Raw genomic sequence first — 22,963 nt, 5'->3', positions numbered from 1 at the left:
TAAGGAATTCCGCATCAGAGCTGGGTGTCGAAGTGTACATTGTCATAATTAATTATAATTTAATAAAATTTTACTGCACACTAGGCTTTTATTTTTTCTCTCTCTCTTTATTCATTTATCACATAGGTCCCTCCCTGGCTATTTGAATATAGGCTGCATTAACTGATTGAATCATTCCCATATTACAAATATATAATTTTTACCCCTTTCTCAGTTGTGCCACAATGAAGAGTTGTGGCATGTGGACACTCAGCTGCGGCACGCACGCGGGATCTAGTTCCCTGACCAGGGATCGGGAACCCGGGCCCCCTGCATTGACAGCATGGAGTCTTACCCACTGGACTACCTGGGAAGGCCCTAGACATTTTTAAAGACATTATTCTTCTGAAATTTTCCTACCAATGGTTATTAAAATCTTAAAAATTACAAATTCAACCTTTCTATAGTTTCAGCAACTGCCTTACCATTACAATATTTACAAAATCTTTCTAATATTTCTAAAATGCTTATTTTTCTCTTGGGGAATACACACATACACACAAAACATATGCATGTAAAACTTTAATGATTTTATAGATTATCTTAGAATTTTCTAAAATGATTTTATAAATATATATTTTGTTGAGAAAATTTTAATATAAATCATTCACACTTTTTAATTCCTTATATGACAGTGAAAAAAATCAACGTAAATATTACTTCAATCCCAGGTGCTGTACCCATGCTGAATTTGGCTTTGCTTTACACATTTTAGCTAATTATGTAATAAGGATTTTAACTTCATTGATTTCATAAGGAGGTGTGATATTCAACATTTCATAGTGCATGTACACAATGAATTAGTGAAATTTGATTATTTTTATATCCTAACTTTCCACTTGGAGTTTTAGATAGTTTCATTCCTCCTATTCCACACTATATTACTGCCACCCCGTGGAAGAGTTAATGAACTAACTAAAATTCCAGATGCCAAATCCACAGAGATGATTGCTATCCCCTCATTCTTCTGGTGGTTTTCACTTCTTTAAGTGTACCATTTTTCCTTAGCTATAATTCTGGGGAAAGGAAAAAATAAAGTGATTCCTTGAAATAGGCATGATTTAGAAATTAAGGTAAATTACATTCTCAAAGATGTGTATTTTTAGAGTTCTTTTCTTATTAGTGTATTTACATGGTCTTACATAAAAACAAATAAAATGACATATAAAATAACTTGAAACACAATGTGCAGTCATACAAGCGAAATATTTCATCTGAAGTCTCTATTAAGCAAATTATTACTTTAAATCAGGCTTTCATTAAAGTAAAGTTAACTTTACATTGATAATTACAATACGAGATCCATGTAACAAATACATACTGGAGACTTCTAAGTGAAATGTTCCTAGAAAATTTGCTAAATGATCCTGAACTGGTTGATTTTAGGCCATGTTTCAGAATGTTCAGCTCTGTGAGGGTCATATATGAAACATACACAGTTATAGGTGGCTTTGAAAAATATTCTTCATAATACTGGAGTCTAGGTCTCTAACAGAAATAATGTGCGAAGGTAATATTGAATAAACGCTGGCTAGGGTTAAAACAGTTCCAAGATTGCACTACTGTATCTATTATAGTGCCTTATACAGAAATAGAAATAAATATTAAATGAAAAAAAATTAAATAGCTAAATGAGTGGTCTTAATGTTTTCCCAGAGGGACATAAGACAAACTTTGATATCATCTGACATATAAATCAGTTCATTATTATAATAGAGCCAAAACCGGACTGATAGATGTCTTGCATTTTATAATTTGGGTTGTTTCATATACTTATATCATGGTAACTTCATAATCTTTTTCTTTTATGTTATGCTGACTTGCTCAGTGGAGATGAGCAAAGTTTTTCAGGCAAATTAAAGTATGTATAATACACTTAAACCATTTATGTGCTGTATTATTCCTAGAGAATGAAAATAACTCATAATTATTGACTCATGCTTAGTTATATAAGAATATTCACAAAATAAATTGTAATTTGAGAGCATATTTAATAAAATTAAACTTAAAACAATTAAAAATCAGTCTCAATTATTAGTTGCAAATTTATATAATTTGGCCTTCAGTTGGTTCAAAAATCATTTTTTCTCTGAACAGAACATTATAATTCCAAGATGTAAATTTGACATGTGAAGCCTGAGATACTTGATCAGAGAAAACTTTTAATTAACAGCAAATTGGGTTATTGATTGGTTTCTTAAAATACACCAGTGATTTATCCTTCAGTTCTAGACTTCCGCTACTCTGGTTTTTATTTTGTCTTGTTTGTTGAAGACTAAAATACTTGTCTTCAATTAAGATTTTTCCAAAACCACAGGGTCAACCTATTTTTAAAAGCCATAGGAATTTCTTGTTTCCCAGCAGAACCCAGTTACTGGAAACTGTCACCTCAACAATTATCAGTTACCCAGAGTTCAAGTTTAATTTACAATAGGCAAATCTCCAAGGAATAATGGAAATGAGACTATGAAGAAAGAAAGCCAATAAAACTAAAATAAAAACTTCAGCTATCGACTCATGTTAGAAAAATGATGTCAGAAATGGGTTTTATTAATTTACTGTGCGTACTAAAATTTTTGGCATGAAGCCTATAAAAATACTAGATTGGACTGAATATTTTAGGAGAAAATTCTACAGTGGTTTCCATAATTCACAAGTGTACCAGAATCCAGAGCATTTAAAATAACCTATATCTCTAGTTTTATAGCATTATGAAATAAATAAAAGTGTCCAAATGCACCTTTCACACTTTATTTTATAAAGCCCATGATCTGAAAGGTTCTTACAAGCCTGCAAAGATCTGATGGCTTAGTTTAATCCTTCTTAGCCTCTTAAGGTTGTGAGAAATATGTCCCTTAGCAGTAAAGCCTTGTTATCCGACCAGAAGAAAAGATCCTGGGTGGGCAAATGATGATTGGCATGGCCACAAGCCTGCCCTGGAGAGAGAGACACACACAACCAGACAGTGCATTCCACATGAGGTTATGAAATTTGGACTGTAGATCGTTTAAATGACTGACTTTGCCACGTAGTAGCCGTTTAACTTTTAACAAGTTCCTTAACGTCTCAAATTTTGGTTTTATTTCCAAAATGGGGATGATGTTGAAGGTAATAAACATCTTTTGTCATATGGTTATTACAATTGTGAATGAAGTAATACGTGAAAATCTTTTGTATTATATGGAAAATAATAAGCACAATAAATATTATCTATGATAATAAAGATGACCATGACGATGATGATGACTACAATGTCTCCTACAGTCAAACTATCAGAATTCAATGAGGTAACATTTTCCATTAGTGGGATATTAGGCTTTCGTGCCTTAAAAAGAACTTAAAATAACTTGAAGTAACACCTTCCCAAAGGAACAAATTTGGCTTGTTTTATTGCATTTAGCAATAAACTCCAAAGAAAACGAGCCAATATTGTCTAAATGCCATTGTGTCCATATAAGATATATCTGCATGGAATTGCCCAGGGTCTGACGAAGGCAAGAATTTCATAAGTGACCTTTGAATTAGTCTGAGTAAATCACACAAAGCAACTTTAAAAAAGGAAAACAAAATGCAGTAGGTTTTGCCTACATGATCTTAAAGCACCAAGCAGATTATCTCGCTCACATCTCTTGCATGTGCGTACGTAACATAGCTACATGCCTCAGGATTATGTTGGTGTTTAAAATTTTTAACAATTATAATGAATCACCCTTGCATTATCAGATTATAAGGAAGTAATTTTGAGTTTCCCTTCCCTCTGCATACATTTATAGTACTTGACACAGGAGCAATAAGCTATGGACACATTTCATTTCCAAGCAGTTATAGCTCTGCAAAGACTATTGTCAGCAGAGGCCAGGAAATAAGCAATATACTGATTTATTTCAGTTGTTCTTCTTGGGTAATGCTAAATACTTCACTGACACTAATTATGGGAATACTCATGAAAAACTATATGTTGGACTGATGAGGGTGAATGGAGAGGTGCCATCAATACAATTGTTTTTTATATAAACGTAAGCCCTCCCTACTTACTTATAAGATGACATAACCAAGAGTGGAACATAAATTTCACTCTACCTTCCACTTATAAGGAAAAAATTGTTTTAAATTATTTGCTTTTAAAAGAGCAAAGTTATTGAGTTTTTTAACATTTATGAATGTTTTATAGTTTACCTTCGAGCTTACTTATTGCATATTTATATTTATCTATGCTGGGCATCCTCAGTAAATATACTTAGCAACCACTGTGAATCAAGCCCTTGCTAGCCTCTTAGGAGTCAATGGTAGGTTTACAAACTAACACAACCCCTAGTTCATGGAGCTTTTAATAGAGGAGAGTTCAAGATAACAGGTGAATAAATACATAATTAAAATAATAAAAATGGTAATCTAGGAGAAAGAAAACAAAGAGGAAAGATGGTGCTGAAATAGAGAACGATAAAGAAGGTGTGTGGGGAAAGGAGACCACACTAGAAAGACTTAGCGGGGAATACCTGTGCAGAGATACATGGCAAGCAGAGTTCTCAATCTGAGAATAAGGCAGCCACAGAAAAAGCAGAACAGAGTGCCTCTCCTGGTAGTAAGATTTCACACAAACAAAAGGCAATCCCAATTTTAGGTGGCACAATTCTACCTAGAAATTATTTCGAGTGCATTTTTTGCACTCTGTGGCTTAAGTCGTGCGATATATTTTGTGCTTAATGTAATACTTATTCTCATTTTCCATTGGATTTGTTTTAGCTACTAAATTAAGGACTCTGTAAAATGTATGGAAGTAATATTACTCAGACCTGAAGAGAATGTACCTGAAGGCAATGAATTATCAACATTAATTTTATTCTAAGAAAGCAAGTGTAAATAAATCTGTCAGAGAGAAGGACACATACACACATGCACATGCACGCACACACATGCATTTTAAATTGATCATCTCTCTACTGGGCCAGTGTTACTTGTAATTATTGTTTTCAGCTATACCATAAGTCCAGCATAAATAATATATTTGGTTTTTAGAACACAGGTACAGTTCCTAATCTAAAGCTGAAAAATCTTTTGGAAACTGTTGAAAGTGCCAAAATACACGAAATGAAACTTTTCAGAAGCAGTGTATTTGTTAAACAGTATTAAATATTCTACAAGTCTGAAGGCCCTTCATTATCACATATTTGAACATTCCTTCCAAAGGCTTCATTCTTTCCTGATGGAGAAGCCAGGCAGAGACAATTGAGAAGGCAATGAATTATTTGCCATGAATTATTTTCCCTACAATCTGTTGAAAAAGTAATTGACAGTTTTCACTCTTATTGTATAAAACACACATGCAGATTCAGCCATTTGTGATTTGATTTAGATTTTTGTAGCCTATAAATTATTTCTCTCTACCATTTTGGATCTGACAAAAAAATAGAAAAGACTGCCAATCATTTTTTAAAGAATTAAAAAAAAATGCATCTATTGTCAGACAATTATAACTTTGGCTATGCATTCTTTATTTTAAAAATTATTCCACATCTATCATATGCTTTCTTCCCATTTGTTCTTCTCTTTTGATTTACTAGTTATTTTGAAATTTTCATTTTATAGATTTTGAATGCCTTTTTATTTTTGATTAATTCTGAGAATTAACCTAAGAGTCCGAGAACTATTTTCTAGCTGGCTAGACAATCTTAAGTGTGTACTGCTAACCAAAATCCCTTTGCTGTTATACAGAAAATCAAATATTTTTAATTTTCCTAGGTCTGGGAATTATCTTTCAACTCTGTGTCTGGTTTTACTTTCCTTTATTCATTTGTTTGCACTCTACGATAGAGTTCATTTTGGTTTTGGCACCATTTTTAAGGAAGTCTCGTACACATGGGTGAGCCCTAAGGAATGGCATAGTTGCAGGTAAAGATTAGAAAGTGAATGCATTTTAATGTGGAACAGCTGTGTGAGGAGATTACCATGGACTCAGTTTTAAACTGTACCTATCTATAATCAGGTAGATTAATTCCCAAGAGTAATACATTTCAAAAGAACCCAAACATTTTGCTCTAATTCTTAAACCTTTTGGCCTCATTAAATTGTGCTGTATATCTGCAGCCTCATTCATCAGCTCTCTGGATGTATCTCATCGCACCTACCTGGGTTGCTCTGAATGATTTCTAATGTCGTCTGGATGAAAAATGACTTTAAATGAATCATTCAGCAGCCACATTAATGTCAAGCAAGAGGCTTGGGGAGAAAGTAGGATTCAAAGAGTAGTTTTCAGATTTTTTTTCTTTAAAAGCTCTCCAAACTTTGTGACTTTGTAATTTTGATATTTTTAAGCTACAAGGGAACTTCTATCTTGAAGAGCATGCTTTAAAATAAAGTTATAATCGAATATAGAATTTTTAAATGTATTGAAAGTTTTTATTTTACTAACTATCAAATTCAGTTTTATACATCAGCCATTTGAAAGATAATGTGGCTAGTGAAGTTCTGAGTTGATAAACTTATTATGTAATATATGAATTTTACAGGTAAAGAATTGGCCTGTCATACCAATACCCATCCTTAGATGACAAAGATAGACAATGATCTTCCATATCAGTGTCTGTGGCAGCAAATCTCTCAGACTGGGTGGATGAATGGAAGGTATAGAGAAGTCTGAATAAGGAGGGAAAGTTAGAAAGGGTTTGACAATTCACCCAAAACCGTTTGAAGCCATGTTTGAAGATGGTGGAAAAAAACCTCTCTTATACATATAAACACTGTTTTTAGTAGGTACATTTACACACTATTTGCACACATAGACCCTTGGCATAAACAATTAACTATGTAAATGTTGTCTTGACAAAGTACAAATACACTCAAAAATATAACTGAATTAAAAGTGGTTGTCTGCCATCATCTATTTTCACTGTTAGTGGACACAGAACATACAAATACCAAGAGACAAATTTTGTGTTTAATGTGGTTTTCCCACATTAGGAAATTCGAAAAGCCACTGAACTTGAAGTAAAGTGCGTATGAAATGTGGTACAACAATGTTTCCAGAAATATAATTCCTACTTCTCCAATTCAGATATCTGTGCTCTGTATCTCTCTCAATCCCTCCTCTTTCAAGGGTCTCCATCAATTATCTTTTCTCTGTTTTGTAACTATAAGATTTCTTGTCTGGGTAACCCTTTACTAACCTTAACATATAATAATGACTTGGCTCTTCCATCTTTAAAAAAACAAAATGTATGCATGCACACATGTGTGTGTGCACAGCTTCACCCAGAATTGACTGTCTTATATTTTTCCTAGTATTTCTTAGCAAATTTGCGAAGATTTTAGAAAAATTAGTTTATGTTCAGATTTCTACTTCCTCATGCCTTAAGCACTTCTCAACTACCTATCGGAATTTACTCACTGAACTTTATATAAGAGAGCTAAGCCAAAGTTACACACATGGTCCCTTGTTCCTGGAGATATGATGGACAGAAGGAATGTCCATTTAAAACAGATATAAATATGTGTGCATATATCTGGGTATGTAAGTACGTATACATGTATGAGTGTGTATCACAGAACTTTGCTACATCGCTGAAATCAGACTCACATAAAAAATGTAGTACCTAATTCCAAGGACATCTTAACTTTTCTTAGCTAATCATACATTTATTTTAAAATCACAGAAACTAAGCACTGATTACTTAATTTTCATAGTTGCTTTGGAATTCACAAAAATTATATGTCCTTAGGGGAAGTGTGTGTCCTTAAAGCACAGAAACATTCATAGGCAAACAGCAGGATTGTTGAATAAGATTAGATTCGTCAGTTTTACAAAAATGAATTCAATATGAATAATTTCTTATGTGGTTTAGCATGTTGCAAAATGCCTTTGTTTAAAACGTGGAGTTCCTATAAAAGGTGAAGGGGATGAGAAGCAGTGTTTCAAGATAATAATATTTAGATTGGACATTTTTAGGACATATACATAGAAAAAATGATTTTCAACTAGTTAATTCTTCATATATTCAATCAACTGAACAATTTGTGAAAACAGAGGGTAGAATACAATTGTTTTCCTTATGGCATAAAACCTCTTATATTTTAAAAAAAGGAAAAAAATAAACTTATGATATGCCTCCAAGACATATTATTGTGTTAATTCTATATACAAACAGAGTTCGGGGAGAGAAAGAAAAAAAGTTTAGATGAAAATTTCTTCTCTTTTTATACATTTAAATTCTTTTATTTAAACCTGTTAAAGTTTTTTTTTTTTTTTTTTTTTTTTTTACTCTTTGAAATCAGAATATATCTTAGGCACAAATTATGATATAGGTTGTAACAGTCATTGCCATATTTGTTTAAGAAACTCTTCGTTTTTGAAGAAAAATATCCAGAGGTGAATGATATTCCTGCTGGTTGGTTCAGATGATATCAAAATTAAAGAAAAGACTTATCTAAATTTATATTCATTAAAAAATGAAAAGTAGTGGGGCTTGCACTTATATACCTCTATCACAAAATAATAAAATATACTTGAAATTATGACTATAAGATGCTAAGAAGTCTCTTCCAAATTATCAGTGTATGATTAATTAGGAGAATATTGAGATAAATAGATTATATTAATAGAGTTCAATTTGGGCTAACTTTATTTTATTACATTTGAGTTCTTCAAAACATGATAGTGTTACATTATTGAGAATATTTAAATAAGCAAAATAGTCCTTATTCCAGGTTATGTTCTATAATTATGAATTTGTTCTATAACAGAAATCACGCTTCCAACTTTTGTTAGACATACTCAAGTTACTTATTGCCATGTATTGGGAACTATCTCTGAATCTGTGCTCTCTGCAGGATGCTGACGGTTCAAAGTTAAACAATACAAAGGCCCAGTCTTGTAGGACCTTGTCATCTAGAGAGGGAACAGAGAATAGATTTTGTGGGTAGAATACAGTGTGAGGGACGCGTAGGGTTGAATACACTGCCCTTTATGGGATCAGAGTACGAGCCTGAAGTGGGAGGAAAGTGTCAGGAACATCCTTCAGGGGGTGATGATTGCCCAGGATTCTGAACAATGAGTAGTAGTTACTAAATAAAGTAAGTAATACACACTACATCTTAGATTAATACATCTGTATCTTCCTATTACTTTTCATTCTACTGATGTTTTTGAAACAAATATTCACAAAATCAAGTTACCATTTGAAAATATTCATAGTCTATTAACAGTTCAGTCAATTCATCAACTTTTTCAAAAGGAATGGCTCTTCTGTATAATCAAAGTCACCAGGTGTTTTAAAAAAACTTAACCCTTGCATTAAACTTATGTCATATGACATACTTTAATAGCATATGCAATATCAAAGAGTTGAGTATTAAAAAATTTTGTGAATAATTTGAAGTTATATGTATTGGGTTGGCCAAAAAGGTCACTCAGTTAATGAATATGTTGTTCAATAAAGTTCCTAGTGAAAATGAAAAATGTGTCTTTTATTTTTACTTAAAACTGAATGAACTTTTTGGCCAACCCAATATGTCTATGTTTTCAACTCCAATCATTTTTAAAGTACCTAAGGGTGTTTCAAAGTGTCCCAGATTTTTTCATCAATACTCTACCCCATTATTCACAATATTTTGCCTGCCAAAATATATAACTTACATATATTTACCTAAATGTATTAATATACATTTTTTCTCTTTTTAATTCCTCACACACATATAAAACAATTCATTAGAGTTAATGATGAGTCACACCTCTCAAAATGGTAAAAATTTCAATTAAAAGCCAAGTAAATTGCCATTTTACCCTTAAGAGTCCCCTTGTGAAACATAAAATTTCTGTTGAAATTCTGGAAACACAAGATATAGGTTATAATTTTTTATTACTTATTTATGGATCCTTAGCATTTTAAGAAACCAAGTTGAGAATCATTGTTCTTTTACAAAATATGGAGAGCCAGTCAGAAAACTGAAATAAGCTGATAGCAGCAGTCCTAGAAAAAATAGTTACATTTGATATTTTCCACACTATCAGTAGGTTCAGCCACATGGGTGAACTTTCAGAACAGGTCTTTCTACAATACTTTCCTCTGCAGTAGAACAAACAAAGAAACAAATATATTCCTATATAGGCTTCTATAAGTTCAAATTATTTTATTAATGAATTAGTCATAAGGTACTTATGAATCTCAGAGAAGATATCTAACATTTAATTCAGTGATTAGCTTATAATCCATCTGTATGACTTTATAATCAGCACACTAATGTTTTAACCAAAAATGTCTTCCCTCACCACCCCTGCCACTCTCTCTTTAAAAACCGCCTAAATTACTATTAAATTTAAAACACTGGAACAATTACACTCACTTTTTTGTCTTTGTTGTATTTGGTAAATATCTCCTGAGCTCTCTCTTCTCCTCCATCCGTGAACAACATGATAATCTTATTGCAGTTGGCTCTAGACACATTATACTGTTAAAAAAAATATATCATTCATAATAAAAGGTAGGGAGTATAAAAGCAATATGGAAAGAGCATGCACAGGTTGCAAGTACTGACTGAAGTATCTGCTCAATAAGTCAATTCTAAGAACCAGTTCCTGGATCAAGCCAGACCTACACACCCCCACACAGGGGCTCTGCCTCATTCCCAACACCCACGGGTCTCCCTTCCGATCAAAGGTCACCTTACCAGTGAGGACTTTCCTGACAACTTTCCGCTCCCAGGCTCTATTTTTCTCCATAGCATTTCACAGTTGTTTACATGTAGTATATATTTTATTTGTCTTTTTATTATTGGCTTCTCCCAATAGAATATTAAATGCCAAAAGGGCATAAACTTGTGTCGTTTGTGTTCAGTGTTGTTTCCTTGCCTAGATGAATTCCTAGCACATAATAACCTCTCAGTGGTTAATTAATAAATGGGTTTTAAATTAATTAATGACTATGATGTCAATTTTATACGCCTATAATTTACACGAGAAACAAAGAAATAATATTAATAAAATGTGCATAGTTTTTCACATATATTTTCAATCTATTCACAAACATTTGTTCCTCTCTTCCCTCCTTCATCTTACTTTATTCACTTTACATTTCTGAAATTGCAGTGTTGATCCCTAATGCCCAGTGCTCTTTCATATCTTTGTAAATGTCGACAGCTACTTCCAGAATATTCTCCTATCTGCTCGCAAGCAGCCACACATATTCTAATCCTGAAAGCCTGAAAGACTCAATTCCAGTGGTAAGTCCTTTCTTACCCTTTCTTTAAGGTCCCCATAGAGTTGGATTTAGGTAAACAATGGATTAGCATCAAAGGGCCATGAAAATGCACAATTAATTTAGAAAGCTGTATTTCTTTTAGGTCTGAAATTATAATCTCAGCCTTTCTACTGTTGTGAAATGTGTTTGTGAAAGTGTTGAGAACAAAAGATTCACACTAATTTATGAATGCTCAGCTTCTTCGAAAATGTCAAACCTCTAGTTCAGCAATATTCAAAGGGATACAATGTGAGCCTAATTTGTAAGTTTAACCCTCTAATAGCCACATTAAAGAAATAAAAAGAAATATCTGAAATTCTAATAACATATTTAACTCAGTCGTTCAAAAATGTTATCAATTCAACATCAAATCAATATAAAAGTTACTGAGATAATATACTTTTTTTTTCTTTCATAATAAGTATTAAAATTTCGGTGTGTACTTGTAACACATTTCAGTTCAGACCAGGCACATTTCAAATGCGCAGCACCCACTTGTGATCATGGTTATCACACTGGACAGCACAGTCTTGGTCTTTAAGTGACTAATACATTTTTTTTTAAATCACTAATTCTCCTATAGTATTTAAGCTTATTGAAGGTCCCTATTCCTATTTGTCAAAAAAGGTAAATCCCATTTGGGATGGGAAAAGTTAATGAAGACAAAATTTTGCTCTACTGATGAAAAGATCCTGTTTCATATATTCTCACCCCGTTGACTAGGCCATTAGACCATGGGGAGTTAAGGCTTTTAAGAAAGCATTGTGAAAACTCATGTATTAACTAATACAATTTATCACATTCAAGCACCATTCTTATTTTTGAAGATAATTATCTGAAAATGTGACCATACAAAAATTTACATATTTTATCATCAAAATAATTTTGTGAAAGGTGTTGAAGTCCCTTAAACTAAAATTAGTTTCTCTGATGACTTGTGTTTTCTATTTGCGTATGTAAAATGGGCAAAATAATATTTACCTAAAGGACTGTCTCAGAAAAGTGATAAAGTAACTAAAGTTTTTAGAACAGAACTTGGTTTCATTTTTTGAAGTAGTGGAGGTATTCTTATTATTATCACTAAATGCAAGTATCAAAGTTACTTTTAGCACATTGAGTCTTGCTGATCATTCGTTAAGACACCCATAAAAAGAGGAATGCAGAAATGTTGTGTTTTCAACATCATTTTTTCCTCAGGACTTGTGGGAAAGCAGAGTCTATCTCAGCAATTTTTCATTGGGTTTGCAGCTATCTAAAGAATCACACAGTCACAACAAGTATACGTAACTGGCTTGGAAGGAACTAAGGAAAGGAAAGAAACTGATTATGTCAATAAAAATACAACAGCTAGGGTTGGTAATTTACGGTAATATGGTATTTCATGACACACTGTTGTATCTTTGTGCGGCCAGTATGTAGCACAGCATCTATCGTATGCACTCAATAAAATTTTTTTTGGAAAAATGCATCTTAATATATTTGTCAGTATTTTATGAAATGCTAACTGAAGACTAATTCAAATCTTAACGTCTAATTCTATTTGACACTTGATTCAGTGATCTTAAGGGTAAACCTTACCGGGACAAACAAAAGAGAAGGAATGGCACTGCATGATGAGAAAAAGACTAGAAGTGTTTGAAAGAGGTAACAGAACATGCTTCAGCTTAACAAGGCAAGCCATGGCGTTTGGGAAAATTATTTTAAAATGAAGAATTGCAATGTCTAAGGGACATGTGGAAAGCAGAACACATGAGGCTTACTACTGAGGACATATTAAAAATCATTTACAACTTTGGTAAAGGCAGTGGGAGAGGCAAATAGGAGTTAGATCATATTTTATCAGCAACTAATAATGAACGTGGGAGTTAACGTGGCCCCTCTACATGACCGCCTCTGAAATAGTACATTAGGCTTGAGACGCCTCCTCATCATTTCACAACGGAAACCTGAATAGGAAGGACTGAGTGAGACCAGTTAACAACACTAAGAGGAATAATTAAAATGCCAAGATCTAGAAAACTTGACTATTGACTCAAGAGAAAAACAGTTAATCTAAAAACCTTTCACATTCCTTTACTACAGAAAGAATATATCCCACTCTAATGATCAATTATGCTTGAATTTTAAAGTTTTGAGTTTTCATTTTTTTATTAATAAGCATACATTATTTAATAATCATACACATTTTACCAAAGATAATTTCCCCTGAAAATTGCAGTGTGGAACTTCTTTGCTTTTCTAACTCCTTACTTGCTTATCAAATGGTATCTAAGAAAAATATCACTACCTCACACTCCAAATAATTGAAAATTCTACTCTTACATTCCCTCTTTGTAGACTCCTGTGCCACCATCCACCTAGTTTTCCAGTTGAGAGAACTTGGAATCACCCCCTCCTCCTCCCAGCAACCCCTCCTACCCACCCAATCAGTTCACTCGCCTTAACATCTCTGCACGTCTAGTCCAACACCAGGATTGCTACAATAGCTTCTGAACGTAGAACACTTGTCAGACCGTGTCATTCTCCTACCACAAGCTTTTCATCTGCTCCTACACACTTCATTTAAAGACAGCTCATGGTCTCTCCATTTCCATCACCTCTCCCCTCTTGCTTATGGCCCAGCCACACCAACCCACCTGCAATTCTTTCAATGTGCATGACACCCCATGCTTCTGTGCCTTTGTCGATGCTGTTCATTTTATCTCCCTCACCACCTACCTAGATTCTGCTCATTCTTCAAAATCCTGTTTTCAAGGAAGTGCAACAATTTTCTGACCTCCTTTGGGCAAGTGGAGCCCCCTTTCCCAAGCTGCTCCGAGCAAACACACTGTGAATACCCTGTAACAGCACTAACATGTTATATGAGAAATGATGATTTAGCATGTTAGGCTCGACCTTCTGGAGAACAAATGGTTTTGTTTATGTCTGGAATTTCAGCAACAGCACTGTGACAGGATAAATTGGGAGGCACTCAATAAATATTGGCTGAATGAACACATCAGTGAGTCATCGCCCAATCAGAGATCTTGAAAACTGTTTAGAAGATTTACTTCGGGAACGACAAAATCAAGTTTGCAGAAAAAACCAAATATAAGGGCTTATTTAGTGACTCAGCAAATATGATAGGAATTATGTGCTGATTCTGTCCCGGCCACATGCTAGTTATTAATGAATTATAACACCAACTCAACAGCCTACAGTCTCACGTGCTTTTCTATGTGGTTTGCTATGTCCACAGATTCTGTGGACAATCTTTACACAACCCCAGTTAGGAAACCAAGCCAGAGAGATGTGAGGTCCATACTCTGAACCACTGCAATAATATTGCTTCAGAAGTGATACAAACCTGAATGATAGCTCCTGCTTTCAAATAGTTCAAATGAAACAGACAACATGGCCATTTGAAAGTACTAGTCTGCAGTGTGAGATTCATGTTATAATATTGTTATGATATAGGACAGGTAGTAGGTGTGCCAGAGTTTAAAAGCCTAACTATAGACATCGATGATTCATTCAAGGGAATTTTCTGTTTGGAAGGAATTTCTGCTCTTCCTGTCTACCCTGATGTTAATCATTTTGACCTTTCTATACATTTAGGAACAACCTGAAGACTCAAACTAGATGTTTAAAACTGAAATATTTCCAGAAACCATTTGATGATGGAGAGCACAAGTTTCCAAATAAATACAGTACTAATGGAGATAAGACAAAAGAGATGATATTCTAAATGTGCCAACTAAGTTTCCAGTGCTTCTTCAAAATTAAATTAAATAATTACCTTACAAATGTATTTTTTTAAACATAGTTTGAAAAAAGAGGGAAAAGATCTAAAAGAAAAAGTAAATCTACATTTTGTAAACCTTCTGAATTTTGGATTTAAAAATAAAAAAGTTCAAACATTTCTACTGCCTAGACACATCTGCTTTCTAAATGAATGAAAAACAGAACTGTTATCTAACCCTACAGAGCTGTAACTACTAGGATATTGAAATTCAGATCCTACAATTCAATAATAAAAAACAAAAGGGTGTAGTATTAATACTTACATTAAGCAGCTGTTCAAAAGCAAAACTAAAGCCCTTCTTATAATCTGTGATTCCTTTTGCTGTGATATTATTCACTGCATCTTTCAGCACTTTCTTATTTCTTACATTTGCTTGGACAAGGTGCTGAAAACAGCTTACATCCTGGGCATTGCTGTTAAACTGCAAAAGATAAAAAGGTAAATGTATAAACCAACATTAAAATCAATCATGTAATTTTTACTGAATTTGTGTTATACTTCTCAATCCTTCTGCATTGCTTTCTCTTTCAAAAAGAAAAGTGAGTAGATTGGTAACAGAAGTGCACTAAAGATCAAACAGTAATTTTCATCCATGCCCCAACCTCTACTGTATTAGCCTGTCGCTTATTGACACTTTCCTGAACCTAGCTTGGTTTCCCTGATTATAAATTTGGGATTTGAGTTATGTGAGGTCCCTCCCAGCTCTCAAATTTTATGAGCATTTAGATTACAACAACAACAACAAAAAATCCACAAAACTCTCAACAAACAATGAAATATATTCAGAATGCAGAAATGATATGATGATGCCTGCACAGAATACAGGGAGAAACTGAGCATTTTACTTGCCTCGCATGAGGAAATGCTAAATGGAAAAGTGGTACACATAATGACAGGAAAAGACGTTTAGTAAATTTAAAATTTGATGGTAGTCTTTCCACGAGGGTTAAAACAGGAAAGTAATCTGAAAGACTCAAGAACAATGAGTGGCCTTTCAGAACTATCACTCTAGAGGTTATATAGGGAATGCAGTGGAATCACAGAGGCAAGAGAAAGGGCTAGCAGGTCACGGCAGAGTTACTGCTGTGAGTGATAAGGGCCTGAACAACAAAGAGTTTGTAGGAGGAGAAAACAAACTCCAATAATATCTGCCCCAATTGAAAATTTAAGAATGATCACCAAAGTAATTTCAGCAACCGTATAAAAAGTGTTCACACAGTTCACTGGATATTTCCAAAAAGATAAGAATAGGACTCCAGCAAGAAGATCAGGGCACTAAAATGAATGGGATCGTCCTATCATTTATAAACTCTGCTATGTGTACAAGCCCCTTAGGCACCTGGGGCCTAGATTGTCCATCTGCAAAATGAGAATGATAATAAAAACATACTTGCTAAAAGGAAAGGGGCTGGCCAGATCAAATGTTGAAGATATTCTCAGATCAAAAGCACATAATAATTTTAATAGGTGGATCACAAGCCAAAATACATTTTTACATAAGTGATTATCTATTCTCATAAATATAGTGCATCATTCTTTTTTCTCTGAAGATCCCTGAAGCCTAGTGATAAGGTACACTGTACAATTCATCAATCCATTAAGCAAATATTCATTGGCGGCCTGTTATGTGTCCAGAGTTGTGGTAGGTGAGAGCTCTGTGACTTCAGACATGAGGTGAATTATGCACACACACATATATATGTATGTAAGCACTTATACGTGTTTACTTTGTGCTGCATTGACTATTTGATGTACAAATATTAATCATTTCCCCTTTGAAAATGCGCTGCTAGTAACTAGTATTATTATCCATGAGAAACCTTTTTTTTTTTTTTTTGCAGTACGTGGGCCTCTCACTATTGTGGCCTCACCTATTGCGGAGCACAGACTCTGGACGCGCAGGCTCAGCGGCCATGGCTCACGGGCCCAGCCGCTCCGCGGCATGTGGGATCTTCCCGGACCGGGGCACAAACCTGTGTCCTCTGCATCGGCAGGTGGACTCTCAACCACTGCGCCACCAGGGAAGCCCGATGAGAAACCTTAAGCATAGTTAAATGACTTGTCCATAGTCACGTAACAAGTAAGTAATAGAGAGTCAGGATTCAGACTAGCACTGTAGCAAGAGTCTGGGATTTTAACTACTCCCGCAGTGCCTGTCAATATACTACAATAAATCATGATGAGTTATGTAAAGCAATATAATCCTAACCTCTAAGAGATAATATCTAGAGAATGGGTTCTGATTCGGACTGTAAGCAGTTGGGGGGAAAATTCCCTAAGAAATGGCATTTCCTGTGATTCCACAGAAATGTTTCCTTGAAGACTATGGAGGAAGAACATTCCAGGCAGATAGAACAACACGTAAAAAGGCCCTGATGTGACAAAAAGAAAAGAAGCCTCTTAGAGAAACAAAGATGGAGAGTTTAGCTCAGTTTCATATGAGGGCTAATGACATGAAATGCGCTCAGGGACGGAGGCAGGGTCTAATGGAAATGCTAAACAATTAGGCACGTATTCTCTGTCGAAAGGCCAGTCACGAAAGGTTTTAAGCCAAATGCAAAATAATTTAATCTAGAACGTTAACAGCTCGCTCTAGCTGCTGTTTAGGAATTGGATGTAAGGTGAGCAAAATTCAAAGGATGGAAAATAATTAGGAGGCTCTTGCGGTAACCCAGCTGAACAGACAAAGTGGCTTTGTTATGCACGGAGATGGTCCGAAAAGAGGGGTTCAAAACCTATTTCGGAGAAAGAATCACTAGCTTGTGATGGTGCACTGGGTCTGCGTCGAGTAAGAAGAGAATTCTGACATGGGCATCTGCGTGGCCGGAGGAGGAACGGATTCAGGGACACTTGAGGATTAGGGGAGAGAAGCACACAGTTCCAGTGCGGGTGAGATTTCAGTATGTGAGATACGCAAGTGAAGATGTCAAGAAATCATAAGGTTGAAAGCAAGAGGCTCAGAAGAAGTCTTGAGTAAATATAAAAAACACGGAAAGTTTCAGCAGAGAAATTTGATTTAAAACCATGTGATTAAAAGTGAAGCAGAGGAGGGGTCCCTGAGAAAACTGAGCAGGAGTTAAGATCCCCTGGAGGCAGGAAGGAAGTCAGGAGACTGGACTGGCTCAGATGATGAGAGGAAAAGTCTCAAGAAGAACACACTGCAGGACAGAGACAGGAAAGATGAGGACTTAAGAGCACCCACTGCACTCATCCCCGTTACACAGGCAGCGTCTGCAGGTCGGGGGGTGGAACACATGGAGCGCGCTGAACAACAATGGGAGGAATTAGCCCGTGCAGAGGCAAGTCTTCAGAGCACCTCGGCTGCGAGGCAGAGAACGAACAGGGTGGTCCCTGAAGGGGTGGACTTGCCTTGCTTTTTTTTTTTTTTTTTAATTTTTTAAAAAATTTTATTTATTTATTTATTTTTGGCTGTGCTGGGTCCTCATTGCTGCGCGTGGTCTTCCTTTAGTTGCGATGAGCGGGGGCTACTGTTTGTTGCGGTGCGCGGGCTTCTCATTGCGGTGGCTTCTCTTGTTGCGGAGCACGGGCTCTAGGTGCGTGGGCTTCAGTAGTTGGGGCATGCGGGCTCTAGAGCACAGGCTCAGTAGACGTGGCACATGGGCTTAATTGCTCCGCGGCATGTGGATCTTCCCAGACCAGGGTTTGAACTCGTGTCCCCTGCATCGGCAGGCGGATTCTTAACCACTGCGCCACCAGGAAAGCGAAGGGTCGCTAGAGCAAGAGAGGATTTATCCTGAAGACAGAAGGAAGAAAACGGTGCAGGCAACAGAACAGAGGTGACAAACGAAGCCCTTGTGAAGATGGGGAAGGATGGGATACACATGGTCCTAGAGGAACAAGCCTGTAAGAAACCACGTATCCACTTCATTGTTCTGGGAAAGAAGAGTGACGGCTGAGCCCCTGCCCCTGGGTGTACAGAGCTTTGGTGTGGGGAAATGATATTACTGCCTGTGGCTTTTGTCTCCAGTGGACCATGAAGCAAAGTCATCAGGATAAAGTAAAACAGGAGGTGGGAGGTTTGGAGAGAGTATAGGTAAAACAGGAAGTAAAATGTCTTGCAAAGATAAATCTTGAGTTCTTTCTCACTTTTACTTGGAACACTACTTTTGGGTACATCATATATATGAGAACAAAGCTCCAATATACTTGTTTTCAATAAAGTCAAACATTGAAAAGTCAGTATCTTCAGATCCAAATCCCACTGCCTTTCCCCCCCATTATTTGATAATCTGACACAATCTTATGCTACACATCCCGTTTTGAAAGCAAAAGAATATGAGAATTCCCGTGTTAGAAAGTAAAAAAATAAAGTAAAAATAAAAATAGATTGCCAATACATTAACGGTAAAACATCTGACCTTAAAGAATCATTAGAAATGATTAGAGGAAATGTTATTACGTGATTTAGTTAAATCATGAAACTTGATAAAATTACAAGTTATGCAGAAAATGAACACTGAATAATGTATTGCCCGGAGTCTTTCGGTTGGCCTTAACCTGCTTTGAACACAGAAGAGTAAAGCATCTCATTAAGTCACTTTAACACAAACTGATTAAATGTAAATTCAATTCATTAAATACAAATTCAGCGGTGTATAACAGAAACACTACAATTATACTCATAACAAAACACATAAATAATGCAGAGAAAGGAATAACTTACAAAGTATAAGTCCCTATGGCAAATCTTATTCTCCAAGAAATGAATGAGAAATGTGAAAAGTTCTGACTTAGGTAAGTATATATTTCAGACATCTTAGACTCACTTGCTTTTAGAATAGAAAAAAAAAAAAAAAAAAAGAACAGATTTACTTTCACAAACTGAAATTACAGTCTTTGGTGACATGTGTCCAGACTGTAATTTATAAACCCCATATTTAATACATTAACCACCACTTAGGGCAAAAGTCTAATAACATAGCATTACAAAGCTTTGAAATACTACATGGTGACTGAAAATAGACTTAAGGAGTCCTGCTTTTGTAATCTCTTAAGAAAATACTTCTTTTAAATATGTATACTTAACTAATCCTACAGAGCCCCAAATCCAAACTAACGTCGTGCTCATTCCTTTCCCAATCCCAGAAAATTCAACCAGGTAGGTCCCTTATCAGAAATGCTGAGAAAAATCTCTGCTGGCACGCTGAGACAGGAAGGTGTGTGGGTTAACGTGAGCATCTGGGGTAGCAATGAGGAGGGATTTCTATCTCTGCCCCAGCATTTGAACATCCTTTTGTCTTCCTCTTCCACATACCCTGCTGCTTCCGCCTACAACACTTGTTGTCCCACTTACTTCAACATTCTTTCCTTATAAAAGGCTTTCATGATCTTCCCTGACTAGGTCAAATCACCCCATTAAAAGTTTCATAGGCCTAGATATATCTTTTTTATGGAATACATCACAGTCATAATTCTATATTTCTTTGTATGATATCTTTATAGACTCTTTGACTGGATTAAAAGCCATGGCCAAAAAAGAAAACAGCCATCCCACCACTGTACTTGACATATTAATTGGTATCCATATAATTGGTGTACAATAAACATACAAAATAAATATTTACTGAATGAATGTATGGAGTTTAAGATAATTAGAAGACAGTGCACAAATACTGATCAATAATTTAGCTAAAGGCTTCTAAGTATAGAACCTGTATTTTAGTTCTGCAATATCTTGTTAAATTTGTACATTTATAAATATAAATACTCTGTCCAAAAAGACACTATTAAAATATCCAAATGAAGATGTATGCAGAATACCTAGCGTGGAGCCCGGCACATAGTAAATGTTAAATCAACTGCAACTCTATTGTTTTAAAAATTATTTTAGTAAAAACATTAGTATACTTCATAAGAAATAAGAATAGATTCCTAGATTCATGAGAAAGATTCATATAAACAATATCAGCTTTAGTGACCCTTAAATAAAGTTCACTACTGGGATGGTACAAGTGGCCCTCAAACATTAGTTTAGTTCTTGAAACAGTCTCTGGGAATAACCATGAACAGTAAATTTCAATGCTTCCAATGAACCTTCCTATTAAATATCACAATCGAGTACACATATCAAATTAAAAGATAATTTAAGATCCAAACAAATTGTTAATTTCTCAAATGAAATAACTTAAACTCTTGGCTTTGTAAAAGCAAGGTCTATTTTTTGTTCTGATGTCCTGCACTGAATAAGAAATCATCCACAAAATATTTCTGAGAGAGGAGGCTCTGCTGTTCATTGGATTAACCTGGGATACAAACGATGAAATGCTGACATTGCCTTGATATGCACAAGTCAAAGAGGCATCAAATTCCTGAAAAGCCACCTTGTCTAGAAATGGCACCTATAATACACCTTCATGGAGTACCAAGGCTCCCACTGAAGAGGTTGGTGGGCTCAAGTAGTTTTCCCCTAGACTGTTGAAGAATTAAAGGCAAAATAAATCCAAAAGTGATATTCTTCCACTTGGAACTGCAGAGAAAAAGTGTTCCAGTTAATCTTTGTCTGACCACTCAGTATGTCCTTAATTTCCACCCATTCACCTCATCCACGTATTTCAAACTCTTTTTTTTTTTGGCCATGAAAAAGAAATACAGTGTAAAATTATGGGCTCCCGCTGTGTAGATGATCAGCAAAAACAACTCAAGTTCAGATTGGCCTGCTTTGGAACATGGGTATTTTTTAAAATTATAAAATATAAGTAAACTACTTTACATAATTAACTACTGTAAATAATTTATATAACAAATTTATATTATATAAAGCAATTTAAATGGATTATCTAAGTTAAATAAACTGCAAACAATTTTGCATATCAGGCTGTAGTTACAAATTTTGGTATCAGAAGCGATCTACATTTTGGACACCAGATGGCAATGAAGGAAAATAAAAGGAAAGTGAACAGAGGCTGTGATATTAAAAATCTTGGTTGTTTTATTCCTACTAAAATACTTGTTATCTATTTCGATTTTCCCACTTTTCATAGGAAACTAGGAAATATTATAAAGGAACAAAATGGTTATTCTAAAATCCAGAGAAAATAGCTCATAGCATTTACCCACATGCATATGTATATATTATTCCTAGTTAAGAATGATTTTAATGTTTTTATCTATTGCCAAATTACTTTCTAGATATATTGCACCAATTAAAATATGTGTGAGAGTCTCACTTCACTCTCAGACACACATTTTTATTTACTAAACTGTACTTTAAAATAATATTTCAATATTCAATAATTACTTGAATTCCTCAGTCGTTAATGAAGTGAACGTTTTTTCTCACATATTAATTGTCATATAAACCTGTGAATTGTAAGTCCTCTTTTTTCCAGTTTGTTGCTTACCTTTTAATTTTAACTTTTGATCCTGTTCTTTATGATTTCTTAAAGTATTTTTATGCTTAGAAAAACATCCATTATTCAGATAATAAACATCTACAGTTTCTACTAATATTTGATGGTTTTGTTTGCTTATTTTACATTTTGGTGTTTAGTCATGGTGGAAATTATTTTCCCCAATAGTATGAGGGGACAATTAGATTAAGCAATTTTTTTTTCAAATAGCCAATTTTCCCTTTTATTGAGTAATTATTGGTTCCTGATCTACTGTGTATAATAAATTAAGATTATGGATACATTTCCTTTACTATTTGGATACATATTCCTTTACTGTTCCCATTATTTAACCAGCTTCTTACTTTTTAATATTAATAATAAAAATATTAGCTGACATGTACTGAAAATCACAGCTATGCCAATCTAAGAACATCACATGTACTAATTCACTTAACCTTGACCAAGCTTAAAGTCTTAGCTGTAATATGGTTTCCATTATACAGTTAAGGAAATGAGGCTTAGAATGTCAAGGAAAGGGCTCAGAGACATTCAACAACTAA

The 22,963-nt window shown here is 34.8% G+C and overlaps 1 protein-coding gene across 3 annotated transcripts in view; it reads right to left on the bottom strand.

Annotated features, from left to right (window-relative positions):
* CACNA2D1 (calcium voltage-gated channel auxiliary subunit alpha2delta 1) overlaps positions 1 to 22,963 on the bottom strand; it is a 505,032-nt gene that overhangs the window by 75,943 nt on the left and 406,126 nt on the right. For all 3 annotated transcript variants that reach the window (XM_060107477.1, XM_060107475.1, XM_060107476.1), the window contains 2 exons: positions 15,314 to 15,472; positions 10,375 to 10,479 (listed from right to left, as the gene is read on the bottom strand). In XM_060107477.1, the coding sequence (XP_059963460.1) occupies positions 10,375 to 10,479; positions 15,314 to 15,472 (264 nt within the window). The remainder of the gene's footprint in view (positions 1 to 10,374; positions 10,480 to 15,313; positions 15,473 to 22,963) is intronic.

The sequence above is a fragment of the Mesoplodon densirostris genome, chromosome 9 (assembly GCF_025265405.1).
Source record: "Mesoplodon densirostris isolate mMesDen1 chromosome 9, mMesDen1 primary haplotype, whole genome shotgun sequence".
Classification (NCBI taxonomy): domain Eukaryota; kingdom Metazoa; phylum Chordata; class Mammalia; order Artiodactyla; family Ziphiidae; genus Mesoplodon; species Mesoplodon densirostris.
The sequence above is the reverse complement of the archived record's forward strand: the minus strand, read 5'-3'. Positions and strand labels throughout refer to the sequence as shown.